At 58.5% G+C, this 18653-nt stretch overlaps 1 protein-coding gene across 2 annotated transcripts; it reads left to right on the top strand.

The window, feature by feature from the left end:
- Window positions 1–496: 496 nt before the first annotated feature.
- LOC101440417 (uncharacterized) lies at window positions 497–16363 on the top strand. Of its 2 annotated transcripts, none has more exons than XM_023583897.3 (7): window positions 497–829; window positions 3011–3350; window positions 3952–4842; window positions 5115–5396; window positions 5544–5646; window positions 14486–14624; window positions 15715–16363. In XM_023583897.3, the coding sequence occupies exons 3-7, from the start codon at window positions 4149–4151 to the stop codon at window positions 16030–16032; spliced, it is 1536 nt and encodes a 511-aa protein (XP_023439665.2). In that variant the 5' UTR covers window positions 497–829; window positions 3011–3350; window positions 3952–4148; the 3' UTR covers window positions 16033–16363. The 2 variants fall into 2 exon arrangements, with proteins under 2 accessions (XP_023439665.2, XP_023439667.2); XM_023583899.3 differs by having other exon boundaries at window positions 15769–16363.
- Window positions 16364–18653: the final 2290 nt, after the last annotated feature.

The following is an 18653-nucleotide window of genomic DNA, read 5'->3' on the forward strand; positions in this document are numbered from 1 at the left end:
CATTTTCACAAGACATAGAACAATTTCTAACATCTTTGGAGTGTCATCAGACCACTTCAAATTGTTTTTCCAAGGACAGATTTATATTAAAAGAGAATAGAACAAGTCAGTAGCAGTCATGAATATTCACACAAAACTAAATTGCAGAGGCAAGCATAATTGATATTCTTAAAAACTTCCTGCTTTGCACATTATCAAATCCATTTCCTTGAACTATTTCCTAACACAGAACAACGTCTTTTGATTAAGAGCTCCTGGGGAGAGGGACATCTCCTTCAACTCTTTTTGCAACTCACTTACTTTGAAAACTTGCTTCTTTAAAACCAGGCTCTGGAATTTCCCAAGCTAGCATTATATGCAAAAAGCTGATCATCAGAGCTCAATTTTGCTGATTTTAAAAAATGGGGAAGGAGATGAATAGGCTTTTGTTTCCTTATAATAACTTTATTTTTATGCCTCTTGCCTCATTGGCCAGAACTTTGTCCGGTGACCACCCCCTGAATGGAAAGGAAGCAGGGAAAGAGAGATTCGTTTTTAAACTGAGGACTTGGATAACCTGAACAAAATCATACAAGGGGTGCAGGAGGGTGTGTGTGTCAGGGAGGAACCTCTCCTGGTCTGCCACAGTCTTTGCCCTGAGAGACGGACAGCTGGGTGCCGAGGGGAACCTGAGAACGGCGGCCTCTTCCTGGTTGAGGAGCTCTAGGGAGGCTACCTGGAGCAAGGGACGTTTGACTTGACTTGGAAAGAGAGGATCTGAATGCGGGCAGAGGAGAGATTTGCAGGATGCTGTGGAAAGGGGACTGGCCCAGTGCACAACGGATGGAGCGTAAGTGGGGAAGACCACGTTTTTATCTTTGCAAGTGAAGAGTGGGCAGAGGCGTAGGGGAGGACGGGGGCGGTGGAGCTAGGGGCAGGACAAAAGCAGGAGCACCTTGGACGCAAAGCAGGGAGTTTGGGATTTCTCCTGTCAGCCACAGGAACGTCTTTCACTCGTCAAGCAGCGTATCCCTTCCTTTCCATCCCCAAAGCCACTGTCCCAGCTCAGGCCTCACCAGCTTCCTCCTGGACTAGCTATCACCAACCCCTCAATGCCGACCCAAGTGACCTTTTAACACCCAAACCTGCCCCTGCCCCTCATGATCCAAAACCCTTCCATGGCTCCCCAAAGTCCAAGCTCCTCAGGCTGGCATGGGAGTCCTCTCTAAAGAGTGGGAGACTGGGAGTAAAACCTGGAAGAGAGAAAAGAAAGCAGACATGTGCCTGCGGCCTCCCAGAGAGCGGGCGCTCGGCAGCGCCTGGTCCCACACGGCTCCTTGGGGCAAGAGGAATTGCCTCCAGGGCCTCCTCCCGCCGGCACCCTCTGCCCTCGCCTCATCCGTTCCAGATCCCACCCTCCAGCACACACGCCCCTGACTCTCCCGTCAAGCTGGTGGCACCGCTGCTGGTGCGGTTGGGGTAGTGGAAGGAGAGGCCAGCTGGAAGGGATCTGAGGAAGCCGAGGATGGGCCAGGAGGCGTGCGGGTCGGGGGGCCGGCGTGAGGGGGGGGAAGGGCGTGAAGAACTGGGTACTGAACAGCGGACGTGTCCTAGACATCTGCGTGCACAGCCTGTGACCACACCGTGACCCACCTGCCCAAGACTCCTGGGACAATTACTGTCTCCGTTTTACAGATGAGGAAACTGCCTTTGAGATATATATTTTTTTAAGATTTATTTTTATTTATTTCTCTCCCTTCCCCCCCTCCCATTGTCTGCTCTCTGTGTCCATTTGCTGTGTGTTCTTCTGCATCCACTTGCATTATCAGACGCCACCGGGAATCTGCGTCTCATTTTTGTTGCATCATCTTGCTGTGTCAGCTCTCCACATGTGTGGCACCACTCCTGGGTGGGCTGCGCTTTTTTCATGCAGTGTGGCTCTCCTTGCAAGGTGCACTCCTTGCACACGGGGCTCCCCTACACAGGCGACACCCCTGCGTGGCATGGCACTACTTCTGCGCATCAGCACTGCGCGTGGGCCAGCTCACCACACAGGTCAGGAGGCCCTGAGGATCAAACCCTGGACCCTCCATATGGTAGGCGGATGCTCTCTCAGTTGAGCCATGTCCTCTTCCCGAGAGATTTTTTAAATGACTTGCCCAGAGTCACAGGATATTGTACTTGCGGGCTGTTCACCAATTGTGTGCAACTAGAGATGCTACCGGGGCAGCTGAGAAGGGAGGGGAGGAACCATTGTTCACTGGGAGCCAACAACGGAATGACGACCTACAACGGTTCCTGTGGGGTTCCGAGTTCCTCTGTGGTTATTACCGTCAACCCCTGCAGCAGCCGTGCAGCATCGGTATTGTCGCAGGTGCCCGGCCATGGTCACAAGGCACAGTTAATACCAACAACAAGAACAACGAAACACCCAGCAGCCCGGGTCCCCAGCCAGCCTCAGGTTCAGTAATTCCCTAGAGGAACCCACAGAACTCAGAAAGTCATTACACTCGTGGCTGTGGTTTACTGGTGGGAGGATCCAGTTTAATATGAGCAAGAGGGAGAGGCGCAGAGGGCAGCGTCCAGGGGGGACCAGGCGTGAGCTGCCAGTGGTCCCCCCCCGGGGGAGTCATGCAGACAGCGCTGAATTCTCCCCGATCACAGAGCATTGCCCAAGAGGGATTTCGCGCAAGCCTTGCTGTGCAGGGATTCTAATGGAGCTGGTCACACGGGCACGGCTGACTGTCCCTGTGGCTGACCTCAGCCTCCAGCCCCTCCCAAGGCCAAGCTGATACCATGTGGTCCGAGGCCCCCACCGCCTATCCCACTGTTAGCCTAGACTATGGCCTGGTCCATAGACCCAGGTAAACAGCAACGCTTTTACCAAGCAGGACGTTCCGAGGGCTTCGAGGTTACCTCTGAGGAACTGGACAATGGCCGGGCCTTTCTTTGGGCAAGACTAACCCTTTACTGCACAGGCGGGATGCCAGGGGGCCCAGGTGAGTCCGTTTTTCAACTTGACTCTCCACAGGATTACTGGAAGATCGCAGTGGAGGAGGGGCTGAGCGCCACAATCCCCTGTGCTTTTGGATTTCCCAGAGGATCCCCAAGCAGTTCCGTGTTGGCGAGCTACCCACTACGAATAAACCCAATGTGGGCATAGACAGTAACACCCAGGACAGATCCCACCTTACTGGGAATCTCAAAGAACAAGACTGTACCCTGCGGATCCACGATGTCCTCAGAATACAGTGTATGTACATATTCTGTGCAGATCTAGGGGAACAAAAACGATCTTTCCTGGAGGAGAACATCACACTCTCTGCGTCAGGTAGCGTTCAAGCTCATCCAGTCAGCGGTCTGGAAAGAAGGTAATCCAGAGGGGGGTTGGCGATTGTCAGGGTTTGGCTTCTCTGGGCGCCGGGTTTTATACAAACCTCAGGTCTTGTCGTTCTTATGAGGAGCTCAGTTCAGCTGGCAACTTCATTTGTCCAATTAGAAACATCAACGAGGGGGCAAGTGACCTGCCCAGCAGCCTCCCTCCAGTAAGGGACGGAGGGAAAATGCCATCACAAATCAGGCTGGGCTGAAAGAGGCCGAGTAGGAGCTGAGGCTGGGGCTCTAGCCTGGGGCAGTAGGATCATGGGATCAATTATTATAGAAAAGTCTCTCGCCATCCTTCTTGAAAGTCCAGAGTTTGGATACAGGCTCTGCCGCCTTAAGCAAGTCTGTTCAGTTTTGCTCATCAAAGTAATGGGGTGTGCCAGTTCCATGCAGAGGAAGGAAATCAACTTGTGAAAAGTCACCCAGCGGTAATGATCGCAGACTGCATAATGTTTTGGCGGGTATGAAATGAGCTAATGGGTGGTGAAGTACTTTGCGACCTGGAAACCCTGCAACTGTGACGTGTCCATGGGGGGCGTGGGCAGGCGTGGGCCCCAAGGTTTGGGTCTGCTCCCCTCTCTCTTGCAGACCGGACCCAGAAACTGGAACTCCACATCCCGGAGATTCTCGTGGCGGGGATCTTGACCTGCACCATCAAAGGCACCTGAGAGGAAAGCAAAGCCCTGTTCCTCTCCTGGGAAAGGCCCACCGTGCCCTCCCGCGTGCCCTCCATCTTGCCCTCCAGTGTGCCCTCCACTGTACCCCCCACTGTACCATCCTCCACCATGCCCTCCACCGTAGTCTCCACCATGCCCTCTAGTGTGCCCTCCATTGTACCCCCCACTGTACCCTCCACCATGCCCTCTAGTGTGCCCTCCACTGTACCCTCCACTGTACCCTCCACCTTATCTTCCACCGTGCCCTCCACCATGCCCTCCACCTTGTCCTCTGCCTTGTCCTCCACCATGCCCTCTGCCCTGCCTTCTGCCTTGTCCTCCACCTTGTCCTCCACCTTGTTCTCCACCATGTCCTCCACCTTGCCCTCCACCCTGTCCTCCACCTCATCCTCCACCTTATCTTCCACCGTGCCCTCCACCGTGCCCTCCACCTTGTCCTCTGCCTTGTCCTCCACCATGCCCGCTGCCCTGCCTTCTGCCTTGTCCTCCACCTTGCCCTCCACCATGTTCTCCACCTTGCCCTCCACCCTGTCCTCCACCTCGTCCTCCACCTTATCTTCCACCTTGCCCTCCACCTTGTCCTCCACCATGCCCTCCACCGCGCCCTCCACCGTACTCTCCACCATGCCCTCCAGTGTGCCCTCCACCATGCCTTCCAGCACAGCCATCTCCAGCAGCGCTCCCTCCCCCAGGCTGCACTTCACCCCAGAGCCTGAGGACCGCGGCACCACCCTCGGATGCCACCCAAACCTCTTCCTAGCTAATCTGACCAGAAGTAGCATGGCCACGCTCCAAGGGGCCTGTGAGTGCGGTGGGCAGGGGCAGGTCGAGTCTGGGAGAAGCAGTGGGCCCAAGGGAGGGACCCGAGCCCTAGGGGGTGAAGGAGTGTGTGGAGCAGCTACAGCTCCTCCCAGCCTCTGGGACAGAAAACCTAGCGCTAGACAAGACCCCAGGTCTGAGCTTGTGAGGATTGAGGATGAGGGAACTGGTCTCTTTTGAGCACACTCATGAATCGTGCGGAGACAGAGGAGGGTGGTGGGGGTGTTGGCTGACCCCCGCCCTCGCTCCCCACAGCGCCTGCCAGGCTGCTCCATTCCTCCTGCTCCTTGGAGAAGACGCTGCAGTGCAGCTGTTCCTTCCACGGGACCCCCACGCCGTCTGTGCAGTGGCAGATGAGGGGTGTCCCTGTGGGTGTGGGCAGCATGGATGGCAACTTCCGAGTGGTGTCCACCACAGCGGCCCCCTGGGCCAACAGCACCATCTTCCTAACTGGGGAGACAGAGATAGTCACGAGCCTCGGCTGTGAGGGGAGGAACCAGTATGGAATCCACACCCTGAGCATCTTCCTGATACCAAGTAAGTGTACAGGGGACCTGGTGGCTGGGCGGCAGATGAAACGGGGCTCCAGGCTGACGGTGTGCACAGGGCCAGAGGAGAGCACAAAGTTGTTGCTCAGACTTCCAAGCCTCGGAAAAATCCACCCTCCCCTCCCTCTGGTTCTAGGTAAGAATTCCGTTTCCAGCGTGTTCATGAAAGGGCTGATCCAGGGCATCGTGTACGGAACCATCGCATCAGCACTGCTCTTCCTCTACCTCGTCCTCCTTATGTGAGTAGCAAAGTTGAACTTCATCAACAAGCCTTCCTCAAAGTCTACTACATGTATTTCTGTTCTTCATTTCCTTCCTTATACTTTATTCCACTTTACTTTGCTCTGCCTACCTTCTTGATATGAATGCATAGATTGTTAACTTTCAGCCTTTCTTTCTTTTCCCAACGTTTGAATGTTAAGGCTACAAATTTCCCTCTGAGCGTGACTTTGGCTGCATCTCATAAATTTCAATGTGAATTGTTTTATTACCATTCACTTAAAATATTTCTAATTTACATTATGATGTTTTCACCCATGGAATTTTTAGATGCATCAATGAAATGTGAATTCTGAATTTTTATGCCTCACAAGATACTATTTTTTTTACAGTAACTGTTCATTTTTATTTACACACATATTTACCATATGTCTTTCCTCTTTATTCCTTCTTGTATCTGAGACCTAGAAAGCCCTTTAGAGCTGTTTGTCTGGTAGCAAATGTTCTTTGATTTTCTGTGTCTTTTTTTTTTCTGCCTTCATTGTTGAAAGATATTTTTGCCAAGTGTGGAATTCTGAATTGGCAGATACTGAACTCTTCTACATTCCACTATTTCTTGCTTCTTTCATCACAAGAGAAAAGGCAGCTGTAGATCCTACCTGCCACTCCTTTGAAAATACTCTTGTCTCTTCCTGCTTCTGCCTTTAAGATCTCTTTCTCTCCAGCATTTCACTTCCCTGGCCCCTGACTCACACTCATGCTTGCATTATACCACCTTGCTTGTGCTTTTCTGGCAGATAGCCCCGTTTCTTGTCCTGTACCTTTGCTGATTGTGTCTTCTACTGGTTCCCTTCCTTCTCTACGTTCATCTCCATCCCTGGTCTATCTCTTACCCTGGCTGAAGAGTATTTATCACGTGGGCCTCAGCGCAAAGCTCTGGCATCACGTGTTCCAGGAAGCCCTCTCTGGCCTCTCACCTGGTTGGGTGGCACCTTCTCAGGGCCCCCCAGCCTCTGAGGAGGGCAGGTATTGACACTAGCAGTTTCACTCTGGAGTGACAAAATATGGACTTCTTTTCTAATTTATTATTATTTATATTTTTACCTCTTTAGTCAGTGCTTGGTGTCTTTTATCAGTTCTGGAAATTTCTCAGCCATTATTTCTTAACATATTCCCTCTGCATTTTCCTTTCATTATGGGACTCTTACTTAATGTTTGTCAGCCTTTCTTTTCCACCTACTGTATGTCTGATTTCCCCAAGTCATGGACAAATAAACAAGTGCCAGGTTGGAGGCCTGTGCAAGAGAGGCACTAAGGGAGCCCCAGGTCTTCCGCGTCTCCTCCTCGTGGGCTGGGAGGCCAGCCCTGCTGCCCAGACTGCCTTCTGCCTGCACCAAGCCGGCCGGCCGCGGCTCAGTTCCCAGCAAACTCTCTTGTCTCCTCCCCTCTCACGCTCAGCAATAAGGTTTACCTTCTTCGCAGAAAACAAGCAACTCCCAACACATACAAACTTATTCCCATTGGAACTGGTGATTTCCTCCTTGCCTTTTTCAGATAAAGAGGCATTGCTTTTCCTGTCCAAGGTTAGCCCTGCCTCCTTTCCTTGGGAATCAATCCCCTCCTCCTCCTTGGGAACTAGACTCCATTAATCGTCCCCTCTGTCTCCTAAATGTTCATTTTTTTTACTGGCTCTTTCTCTGAAAGATAGAAGCATGCACAGATCTCCACCTCAGCCCCACAAGCTGCTTCTGTGAGAACCATCCCACCTTTTTTGAAAGAATAACTTACACCCACTCCCAATTCTCATCACCCGTACACTTTTCAGTCCACTGCAGTCTGTACTCCAATACAATGCCACTGAAGTAACACTTCAAAAGCATCCAGCCATCCTTATTTGTCAAAATGCAATGGCCGATGTCCGGTGTTTTTCGTTTTACCTTTAGGTGGCATTTATGATTAGGATGGTGGGGAGTGGGCAGGAAGCTGAGACCCCTCCACCCAATGGCTTCGTTTCACAACAGCAAGACTGTCTGCTGCAAGTGATATGGGCACAGGCAGGGGTGAGGGGTGGGGGACTCGAGGACGGTGGAGGAGGGTGGTAGTGAAGGAAGCGGCTGGAATAGTCACTGTGGAGCCTGAGCAGCACCTGCACAGGGCAAGGATAATAATTGGTGAGCAGCAGCAAAGTCCCAGCGGTGACTGGAGATTGTTAATTGCTAACAGTGCAAAGCTTCACTGCTGGGTAATGTTCCTTCCTGGCAGTGCTTGATCGTTGGAAGAGAAAGAGTAGATGTTGGCGTTGATCTAGGTTTGCGTCTTTGCAGGCAGGGTGCATTGGGTGTAAAGGGGTGGCAGACGAGAGGTGAGAAAGCCGGAGGAGAGAGCACTCACCCTGGAGAAGCCTGCATTCCCAGCGGAGCAGGGGAGGGAGCGAAGCCAGGAAGGCCTGCGGAGGCTGCTGGAGAGCAGGTGTCTGAGGACTAAAGCTCCCCTCTGCGAGACCAGGTGTTGGAAGGAGGGCATGAGAAAATTGGAGGGGAGAAAGAACTAGGCAGACTGTGGAGTTCTGCAGTTTACTGCTGCAGGAGTGGAACACAGTTCTGGAAATAATGGAAATTTGGAAGGTGCATTAGTCAGGACCCCTCCAGTTGCAAGGGGCAGGAGCTGAACCCAATGAGTTCAGGCTCAAAGGGAACAGTTCTGGTCATTTATTGCTATGCAATTGCCACCAAAACTAAGGGCTTTTAAGCAAAAGTGTATGTCAGAGTTTGGTGGATCAGGAGTTTGGGTGGCACCGGTGAGCGACTCTCCTGCTCCCTGTGGCAGCACCAACAGGCGGTCGTCGGCTGGGTGAGGGGCTTCATTCCCACGACTGACACTTTGGTGGGACAGCAGGAAGGCTGGGCCGAGCCAGGCCCCTCTCCCTTTCCGTGTGGCCTCGGGGTCTCCGCGTGGTTGCTTCCCAGGCAGAAGCTGCTGGTCCTCTGAAAGGCTGGGTCCAGAACCGGCACAGCCTCACTTCTGCCGTGTTCTCTTGGCCAGAGCAAGCCAGGGGCTAGGCAGGGCTCAAGGGGAGAGGAAACGTGCGCCCTCTCCAATGGGGGGGCATGTTGTGAACGTGCAGCCGTCTTCACTCCACCACGGGACCACACCGAACACCTCTCAGGTGTAAGGGTGCACCTGAACTTCAGGCGCGGCGTCACCAGGAGCTCGTCCCCATCCCATGGCTCTGCTTCCTTCTGGGTTGATGTGTCCCTGCCGGTCCCCGTGCTGGCCAGCAGCAGCCTCAGGCTCACACCCAGCTGTGGTGGCAACTCTAGCTGGGAGACTTGTCCCGCAGTGATGTGCAGAGTCCTGAGAAGACCTGCTTGAGTCACACTGGCCATCCTGGACCCACGGCCGTGCCCAGGAGGACGCGGCACTTCGGTGAGCGCAGCCTGGGTCGAAGGCCCGCCCCGGCCTTCCTCATCACAGCTGGCTGCCCAGGAGGGGACAGCCACAACCCCAAATGAGCCAGCCCCAGGATGCAGGGCACAGGGGGCGTGTCCGCGTGGGCGCCAGAGGCTCCCAGGATGCTAAGAGGGATGAGTGTGAGCCAGACAGGGACACCCTCCGGGAAGACGGCACGCAACCTGGAGGTCCCTGACGAGTGGAGCGAGCTGGCCAGCGTGGGTTCTGAGCCCCAGAATGGAGGAAGGGGTTTTGAAGTCAAGGGGTAGGGACCCTAAAAACGCAGGCCTGGGCTCCGGGCCGCCAGAGAGTCACGTCGGAGAAAGCGCAGCGTTCTCCAGATGGCTTGTTGAAGGAGGCGGCCTCCTGGAGAAGGAGAAGGAGGTGGGAGGGCAGAGGAGAGTCTCCAGGGAAGCAGAACCAGTGGGAGAGAAGGGGGGAGGGGGAGAGGGAGAGGAGGGGAGAGGGAGGGGAGGGGAGGGGAGAGGGGAGGGTTAGAGTTGGGCTGTGTGTGTGTGTGGAGAGAGAGAGATTAGAGGTCAACTCCAAAAGCCGTAGGGCAGGCAGCGGCCTACAAAAGCTGCCAAGAGTTGATGTTGAGATCTTGAGCCTGAAATTCATGAAAGAGGCCGAAGGTCAGGAAATTCTGCCAAGAACTGATGCTGCAGTCTTTTTTTTTTTTAAGATTTATTTTTATTTTAGCCCCACCCCACCCCCCCACCCTTGTTTGTGGTCACTGTCTGCTCTCTGTGTCCATTTGCTATGTGCTGTCTGTGTCTACTGGAGCTGGAATCCATGGGGGATGACGGGCTGGAAACCGGGACGGAGCAGATGTCATGGTCTTGAGGCAGTCGGGTCCAGTGCAGGTGAGGAGGAGCTGCAGGCGCCCAGCACTAGGGAGGGCCGGGATAGCTGGTGGCTGTCGCAGGCTGCGGGAGGCCCTGGCCATGCGGCTGGGCCCGTCGGGGTGGGGGTGGGGGCAGCAGCAGGGGTGCTGCTGGGCTGTGCACAGCTTCTCCTGGGGTCTCGGGAGGGCGGGAAGAGGGCCCGGTGTGTCTGAGCAAATAACAGCCCTGGCTCTTCAGAGGGACCTGGGTTCTCCCTGTTCTCCCGGGAGTGGGCACAGACAGCCCTTCTCTTCTCATGCGACAGAAATGCCTCCAGCAAGCGCTGTGGACAGGCCGGGCTCGAGGGCTCGTTGCCGCGGCACAGCAGGGAGAGCAGCCGGGCTCCAGAAGGCGGGTGGCTAGTGGCAGACACGGGGGCTTGGCGGATGGGAACGGGGTGCCACGGAGCAGCATGGGGAGGGGAGAAGGCAGTTTGGAAGGTCTCCCGGAGAAAGCGGCCTTCGTGCTGAGGCCCAAAGGGCTACAGGGCGCTGGTCAAACAGAGGGAGCAGCAGTCTGGGCTGTGAGATGGGAGAGGATTGGAAAGTTCAAGGGCCAAGAGCTGGTCCCTGGTCCCTGGTGGCTGGAGGCCAGTGAGTGAGGGGCCAGCTCAGGAGTGCGGGGCCAGCTGGGGAGTGGGGGGCCAGCTGGGGAGTGAGGGGCCAGCTGGGGAGTGGGGGGCCAGCTGGAGAGTGAGGGACCAGCTGGGAGTGAGGGGCCAGCTGGGGAGTGGGGGGCCTGCTGAGGAGTGAGGGGCCAGCTGGGGGGTGGGGGGCCAGCTGGGGAGTGCGGGGCCAGCTGGGGAGTGGGGGGCCAGCTGGGGAGTGAGGGGCCTGCTGAGGAGTGAGGGACCAGCTGGGAGTGAGGGGCCAGCTGGGGAGTGGGGGCCTGCTGAGGAGTGAGGGGCCAGCTGGGGGGTGAGGGGCCTGCTGGGGAGTGGGGGGCCAGCTGGGGGGTGGGGGCCTGCTGAGGAGTGAGGGGCCAGCTGGGGGGTGAGGGGCCAGCTGGGGAGTGGGGGCCTGCTGAGAAGTGAGGGGCCAGCTGGGGGGTGGGGGCCTGCTGAGGAGTGAGGGGCCAGCTGGGGGGTGAGGGGCCAGCTGGGGAGTGGGGGCCTGCTGAGGAGTGAGGGGCCAGCTGGGGGGTGGGGGGCCAGCTGGGGAGTGGGGGGCCAGCTGGGGAGTGCGGGGCCAGCTGGGAGTGAGGGGCCAGCTGGGGAGTGGGGGCCTGCTGAGGAGTGAGGGGCCAGCTGGGGGGTGGGGGCCTGCTGAGGAGTGAGGGGCCAGCTGGGGGGTGAGGGGCCAGCTGGGGAGTGGGGGCCTGCTGAGGAGTGAGGGGCCAGCTGGGGGGTGGGGGGGCCAGCTGGGGAGTGGGGGGCCAGCTGGGGAGTGCGGGGCCAGCTGGGAGTGAGGGGCCAGCTGGGGAGTGAGGGGCCAGCTGGGGAGTGGGGGCCTGCTGAGGAGTGAGGGGCCAGCTGGGGGGTGGGGGGCCAGCTGGGGAGTGGGGTCCAGCTGGGGAGTGCGGGGCCAGCTGGGAGTGAGGGGCCAGCTGGGGAGTGAGGGGCCAGCTGGGGAGTGGGGGCCTGCTGAGGAGTGAGGGGCCAGCTGGGGGGTGGGGGGCCAGCTGGGGAGTGAGGGGCCAGCTGGGGAGTGGGGGGCCAGCTGGGGAGTGGGGGCCTGCTGAGGAGTGAGGGGCCAGCTGGGGGGTGGGGGCCTGCTGAGGAGTGAGGGGCCAGCTGGGGGGTGAGGGGCCAGCTGGGGAGTGGGGGCCTGCTGAGGAGTGAGGGGCCAGCTGGGGGGTGGGGGGCCAGCTGGGGAGTGCGGGGCCAGCTGGGAGTGAGGGGCCAGCTGGGGAGTGGGGGCCTGCTGAGGAGTGAGGGGCCAGCTGGGGGGTGGGGGCCTGCTGAGGAGTGAGGGGCCAGCTGGGGGGTGAGGGGCCAGCTGGGGAGTGGGGGCCTGCTGAGGAGTGAGGGGCCAGCTGGGGGGTGGGGGGCCAGCTGGGGAGTGGGGGGCCAGCTGGGGAGTGCGGGGCCAGCTGGGAGTGAGGGGCCAGCTGGGGAGTGAGGGGCCAGCTGGGGAGTGGGGGCCTGCTGAGGAGTGAGGGGCCAGCTGGGGGGTGGGGGGCCAGCTGGGGAGTGGGGGGCCTGCTGAGGAGTGAGGGGCCAGCTGGGGAGTGGGGGGCCAGCTGGGGAGTGGGGGCCAGCTGGGGAGTGAGGGGCCAGCTGGGGGGTGAGGGGCCTGCTGAGGAGTGAGGGGCCAGCTGGGGGGTGGGGGGCCAGCTGGGGGGTGGGGGGCCAGCTGGGGAGTGAGGGGCCAGCTGGGGAGTGGGGGCCTGCTGAGGAGTGAGGGGCCAGCTGGGGAGTGGGGGGCCAGCTGGAGAGTGAGGGGCCAGCTGGGGAGTGAGGGGCCAGCTGGGGAGTGGGGGCCTGCTGAGGAGTGAGGGGCCAGCTGGGGGGTGGGGGCCTGCTGAGGAGTGAGGGGCCAGGTGGGGGGTGGGGGGCCAGCTGGGGAGTGGGGGCCAGCTGGGGAGTGAGGGGCCAGCTGGGGAGAGGGGGCCTGCTGAGGAGTGAGGGGCCAGCTGGGGGGTGGGGGGCCAGCTGGGGAGTGAGGGGCCAGCTGGGGAGTGGGGGGCCAGCTGGGGGGTGGGGGGCCAGCTGGGGAGTGCGGGGCCAGCTGGGGCGGGCCGTGTTTATTTCCCGGATGCTTTGCTCTTGTGGAACACGGACGCAGCCAGGGGCTTGTCTGTGGGAATCTGTGGGCCTGCCTGGAGGGTCTTGGGGACTCTTCAGCCGGGAGGTAACAAGTTCCGTCTGTGTCTGCTCGGCGCCTCGCCCTCCCCCTCTCCCCACAGGGGCTCTCTGACCCAAATCCCTGCCCATGGCCTCAAAGTCTAGGAGAAATAATGACCTTCAACCCAGAGGCTGGTTGCCAGATGGACAAACTTTCTGGCCACCTCTGTGCACCCGTTCTCAGGGGTTTTTCCTGAGCACCTTGGCGTGGGAGTCTCAGATGCAGCGCCCCGCCCGGGGGACCCCAACCCGGCGTCTGTCGCCACCGGGCCACTGAAGTGAAACCCTTCGGTTGTGGACCCAGCACCGCCCCCAGGCGACCCGGCCTCCCTGTGTCGAAAGCCTCACTTCCAGTGCCTTGCTTCCCTGTAACCTCAGCCAGATCTCGGTTGGTGATTGTTTTAAAATTCATTTTGTATCGTGGTGACATCTATCTATGTGCAAAACCTAAAACATTCCAACCATTTTCTTATTTTCTTAATTCTGATTTACAGTTACTCTGTAGCCAACCATTTTAACCATTTTTAAGTGTCCAACTCTGGGGTGTTAATTACACTCACAAAGTTGCGTTGCCATCACCACCACCCATTACCAAAATCCTTTTCATCACCCCAAACACAAACTCTGTCCCATTAAGCCCAACTCCCCACCCCGTCTCCCCGGGCTCTGCGGACCCCTAATCGACCTTCTGTCTCCACGGATTTGCTCATCTAGATGTGCATACAGGCAGAACCGGACACCCCCTGACCTTCAGTGTCCGGCTTACGTCCCTCAGGGTCATCCACGTTCTCACATGTATCCGAGCTCCGCTCTGAGAACGGGGAAATCACACTCCGTTGTGCAACTCCCACGTTTTGTTTTCCCATTGTCTGTCCCCGACGCCACCATCTCTCGGGGATTGTGAACACCGCCGCCAGAACGTGGGTGGACGGTGACATTCCATCAGCATCTCCAGGCATTTGGAGGAGGGCGGTTTGGGGGCAGGAGCCCGAGCTTCAGACCTTCTCTCAGGGCAAAGGGAAGCTGTGGGAGGACACTGACGGGGGAAAGGCTCCCGGGAACAGCGTGGAAAGCTCGCTGGAGCTGCACCTTGGGAGGCAGGCGACAGGAGGGCGGGCGAGCGCAAGGACCGGCTTCCTCGTGGAGGGCACATCCGCAAGGCGCAGCTCCATGCTGCTGTGGAAAAGAGGCCGAGGAGGCGCTCCACGTGCAGACTTGCAGAAAGAGACCAGAAATATTAAGAGAATAGAAAGGTGCCAGAGATTTGTCCAAAAAACCTTGACGTGAGGGAGCTGGAGGAGGAGCCGAGGAAGGGCAAGCCTGCGAAAGGCCGCCAGGCGGAGGGCCTGGGCTCGGTTCTGGGACCACTGGGGAGCCACGGCAGTGCCTTGAGCAGGGAGGGGCGGGCTCAGCTCTGGGCACCTGCGGTGGGGGCAGATCTACTGGGGGGGAGACCGGAGGCAGAGAGCCTGGGACAGAGCCCAGGAGGGAGAGGAGAGCGCAGGCAGAGGCACTGGGCGGGAGGGCGGAGCCGGCTCTGGGCCAGGCGGGCGGCCGGGCGGGCTGGAAGCCGCGAGGCTGGGAGAGGAGAGGCTGGGAGAGCGAACAGGCCAGCAGGGCAGGGGCTCGTGTCCCCATTTGACAGGGGCTGGGCTTAGAGGACGGGGGCTGTCCAGGCTCCCCCAGGAGCCAGGAGGGGCCCAGCACAGCCTGAGTCTCCGGCCGTGTTGCCCTTAGAACGAAGATGCTCAAATGGTGGGCAGAAAAGCACGCTCCGGAGACCAGCGAGGTGCCAGGCCCCAAGGAGCCCGAGCCGCGGAGGAGCCCGAGACACCCGGTGAGCCGGAGGCTGCAAGCCCAGTGGCCCGGGCGGGAGGTAAGTCCCTGCGCCAGCCTGATGGAGCACGGCCCCGGCGCAGCCCAGGCTGGGCCCCCCGCAGGGTCCACCCAGCAGGACGCAGCAAAGGCTACGGCGGCGTGACCTTTGAGGGCAGCCCGTGGTGTGAGAGAAGCTGGGCACAAGGGACAGACGGCGTGGGGCTCCGCTTGTAGGAAGTATGGGGGGAAAGGAAGTGGGTAGAGACGACAGGGAGCTCAGGTCACAGGGTGGGGTGGGGAGACAGGGTGGGGAGTTCTGCTTAACCGGGTGGAGCTTGGGTTTGGGTGATGAAGTCTCGGTAACGGGTGGTGGTGATGGCAACGCTGTGACTAACTACCACCATGGAAGTGACGCATTAGAGGGTTAAGGGGCAATTTCACTTCATGGAATCCTGCCGCCTTTGTCCTTCTGAGTCTGCTCGCTCGCTCAGCATGATGTCCTCAAGGTCTGATCCCCCCGGTGGCCTGTCCGAGCCTCCTCCCTTTGTACGGCTGCATAATATTCCATGCAGGACGGCGACTGTGCATACCTGTTCACCACCTGGCCGACACTTGGGTGCGTCCACCTTTTGGCTCCTGTGACTAAGGCTGTGATGAGCACGGGTGTGCAAGCATCTGTCCCACTCCATTTTCAGTTCTCCAGGGAATATGCCGGAGAGTGGGTTGCTGGGTCACGTGGAAATTTTGTGTTTAACCTTTGCCGCCAACCTCTTCCACAGCAGCCACGCCATTGGGCTCTCCCACTCGCAGTGCATGAGCGTTCCATTTCTCTGCAACTCACCACCACTTACCTTTCTTTCTTTTTTTTAGCAGCCATCCTCCTGGGTGGGTGTGAGGGGCCATCTCACCGAGGCTCTGATTTGCATCTCTCATGACTAACCCTCTGCTTTGGGGAGACCTGGGGAGGAGTGGCTTGCTCGAGGCAGGGGAACAGCGGGGCCTGGTTGTCCCACAGTCCAGGGCTCTAGAGAGACAGGGAAGGCCTCAGACCTATGTGCCCAGCGGGCTCCCTACGAACTGCGGGGGTATGTTTGCGGGCTCACAGGACCCCTGACTCCCACCCGCCAACCAGTGGCTCGGCCGGGCAGCCCGGTGCCCCTCTCGCTCGGCAGGCATTCCCTGAGGCTATACCCACCCCACAGACCCTGGGGGACACGCGGAGGTGGTGCGGGGCACTGCGAACCCACAGAGATCAGCCAGACCAGCCCGGAGCCCCCTCGTCTCGTCCAGCTGCAGCCTTTACGGAGAGGGAAACCGACCCCGACAGAGGAGGCAGCTTCAACCCTAAAGAAACCCCAAGGATTGCCCCAGGGGCTTTGGGCATCACGAGGCGCACGCCCAACCCCTGTGCTGCAAATGGGGAAACTGAGGCCCACAGCGCCCCAGGCCACACAGCAAGGGCATAACCTGCTCAGGGCTCCTCATCCCTGGACAGCTGCCCCTGCCCTGCCGTTTTCTTCTGACTGCACGAGACTCTAAAGCAGATGCTGCAAACTCAACACCACAAAACCCACAATGGCCATGGGAGGGGGCCGCGTCCAGCCTGGCCTGAGGGGACGGGCGCTGCAGACCCACTCCAGCCGTCTTTCCCAAGCTGGACGCGGGGTGACCCCTGCCAGGTCTCCCGATTTTTTTCTTTTTCAGGAGAACCCATGAACCCAGATTTCAGTGTGAAATTTCTTGATTCAAACCTGTACGTAATGAATAATATTAAATAAACACATTTTTAAAAAGCAACATGAGTCAAATAAAGACCAGGTCCGACGTGCCACTTGGAGATCTGACCAGGTGCGTAGCTAGGCAAAAGATGCCTTCTCCCCAGAACCGCTCCTGCCAAAGGGAGAAAGCAGACACCTCGGCGAGTGCAAACAAACAAAGGACTGGCAAGAGGCTGGGGTCTGCGGGCGGAGGGAGGACTCCCCAGGGAGTGCGTGGAGGTCACACCCTTTCCACCTCCCCCCCCCCCCCACCCCCGGCCTCCCACGTGCCAGGCCCGGGCTGGGATGACCTGAGTGGGAGCCCGGCCCTCGCCCTGGAGGAACTGCAGATGGCCAGGTTCGAGGTGGGCCTGGGGGTCCTGCCTGGACATCGGGGCCACTGAGGCCTGAGCTGGGCCAGCGTGCAGGGACGGCGTGCCCTTGGAGGAGCAGGAGGCCCCGGGCGGTCCCAGGTGTAGGGTATCTGTGAGCAGAGGCCTGGGGAGCCCGGTCGGTTCGCAGCACGGGAAGAGGCAAGGGGGCGAGTCCAGGGGTGCAGGCTGCTGCTGTTCCTGGCGGCCCTCGAGAACCCACAACGCAAGGTGTGGCGCCACGTCCAGGTTCAGTTCTCGTGAATGACTTATTGCTGAAGGGGTTTTGCACGAACTCCAGACGAAAGATGAGAGACGGCTGGCAGGAAAGCAAGACTCCTGCCTCAGTTTCCCTGCCCAGAGACAACCTTTCCCTGGGCACCTGGCGTCTCCTGCCAGAGGCAGCTTTGTCCCGCCCCAGGCGCACATTTGGTTGTCATGAGGGGGTGGAGGGTGAGCGGGTCCAGGGACACAACATCCCCCATGCTCAGGGGGCCCCACCTCCCAGAACTGTCCGTCCCCCCGGGCTGCGCTGACAGAGCCTGTCCTGGAGGGGTATCGCGCAGGAGGGTGTGTGGTCTCCACGTCCTCGCACTCCCTGCCCTGGCTTCTTAGCGCCCCGTCCTAGCGTGGCCTCCGCTCTCAGCAGCTGCTGGGATCCCACCCTGTGTGTCCTCGCCAGTCTCTCCCCATGGGAGCTGAGGGTTTGTCGCCTCCAAGCCCTGGAGACGGGACTGCAGCGATGGCCCCTGTCCATCTGCCATTGGGCGTGTCCTAGGGGCCCTCTGCCATTTGGAACGCGGGGCCGTGGACTTCCAAGGTCAAAGGGCACGTGCATGCGGCATGATCATCACAGCCAATGCCCGAGGAAGGGCACAATTTCCCTCTTGCCAGCAAATGGCGTCCCCAGCCCCGTGTGTGTCTCAGGCTCTTTTGATCTTGGCTCATCTAACAGATGAGGTAACACGTGGCCCCCCCTAAATGTTTATTCCGCTTAAAAGATGCAAAATTGAGCCGTATTTCACACTCCTGGCCTTTCTAAGCAACAACTTCCGGGGACCCCAGGCCTTGACTTGTGCCCCGTGAAGCCCCTTGCACGCGGTGAACCTTCAACAAGGAATAATAAAAGCCCGCGAGAGAGCGGGGCCATGGGAAGGAGGCAGGCCCCTGCAGTGGGGCTTGCTGATTGCAGCATAGACAGAACACAACTTCTCCCATTTTAACCACTTTTAAGTGCACACTTCAGGGGTGTTAATTATATTCACGATGTTGTGCACCAGCACCACCAGCCTCTCAGACTTTTTCATGACCCCAATCAGAAACTCTGTCCCCGCTAGGCAGTAACCCCCATTTCCCCTCCCCGCCCAGCCCCTGGGAACCTGCGACCTGCTTTCTGGCTCTGAATTTGCTTATTCTAGGTTTCCCACCTAAGCGGAAGCAGACAGCATTTGTCCTTCTACGCTGGCTTATTTCACTGTAACATCACATCAGGCTCATCCACACTGTCACGAGCTTTGGAACTTCCTCTCTGTAGCCACATCGTATCCCACGGTCGGGATAGCCCCCCTTTCGTCTCTCCATTCATCTGTCTATGGACTCCGGGGTTGCTTCCTCCTCTAGACATGGTGGTGGGCGGACGAGCGTCATTCAAATCCCTGCTTTCAGTCCTTTGGGAACACACCTACTTTTTACTTTTAACTTTTTGAGGAACCGCCAAACTCGCTTCCACGGCAGCTGCCCCACCTGCCCTTTCCAGTGGGAATTTTGAAACAGACTTTCCAAAAAAAGTGCCACTTAGAGGAACAACGAGGAGAGGTCAAGCCACAGAAGGAAAGGGTTCCTCATCGACCCTGCTGAGGCCTGGAGGGACGAGGTGGAGAAAGGGTGCCACGGGAGAAGTGCTGCCCGGCAGGGGTGGGCCAGGCCGAGGTCACCCTCCTGTGGGCAGCCTGTGCCCCC

Source organism: Dasypus novemcinctus, chromosome 18, assembly GCF_030445035.2.
Source record: "Dasypus novemcinctus isolate mDasNov1 chromosome 18, mDasNov1.1.hap2, whole genome shotgun sequence".
NCBI classification, from domain to species: Eukaryota; Metazoa; Chordata; class Mammalia; order Cingulata; family Dasypodidae; genus Dasypus; species Dasypus novemcinctus.

What these genes read in the sequence shown, in the direction of transcription:
- LOC101440417 (XM_023583897.3), top strand. Translation starts at nt 4,149, where the DNA reads ATGCCCTCCACCGTAGTCTCCACCATGCCCTCTAGTGTGCCCTCCATT. An exon ending in GAGCATCTTCCTGATACCAA is followed by an intron (nt 5,397 to 5,543) that starts GTAAGTGTACAG and finishes CTCTGGTTCTAG; the next exon opens with GTAAGAATTCCGTTTCCAGC. An exon ending in CCCAGTGGCCCGGGCGGGAG is followed by an intron (nt 14,625 to 15,714) that starts GTAAGTCCCTGC and finishes TCGGCCGGGCAG; the next exon opens with CCCGGTGCCCCTCTCGCTCG.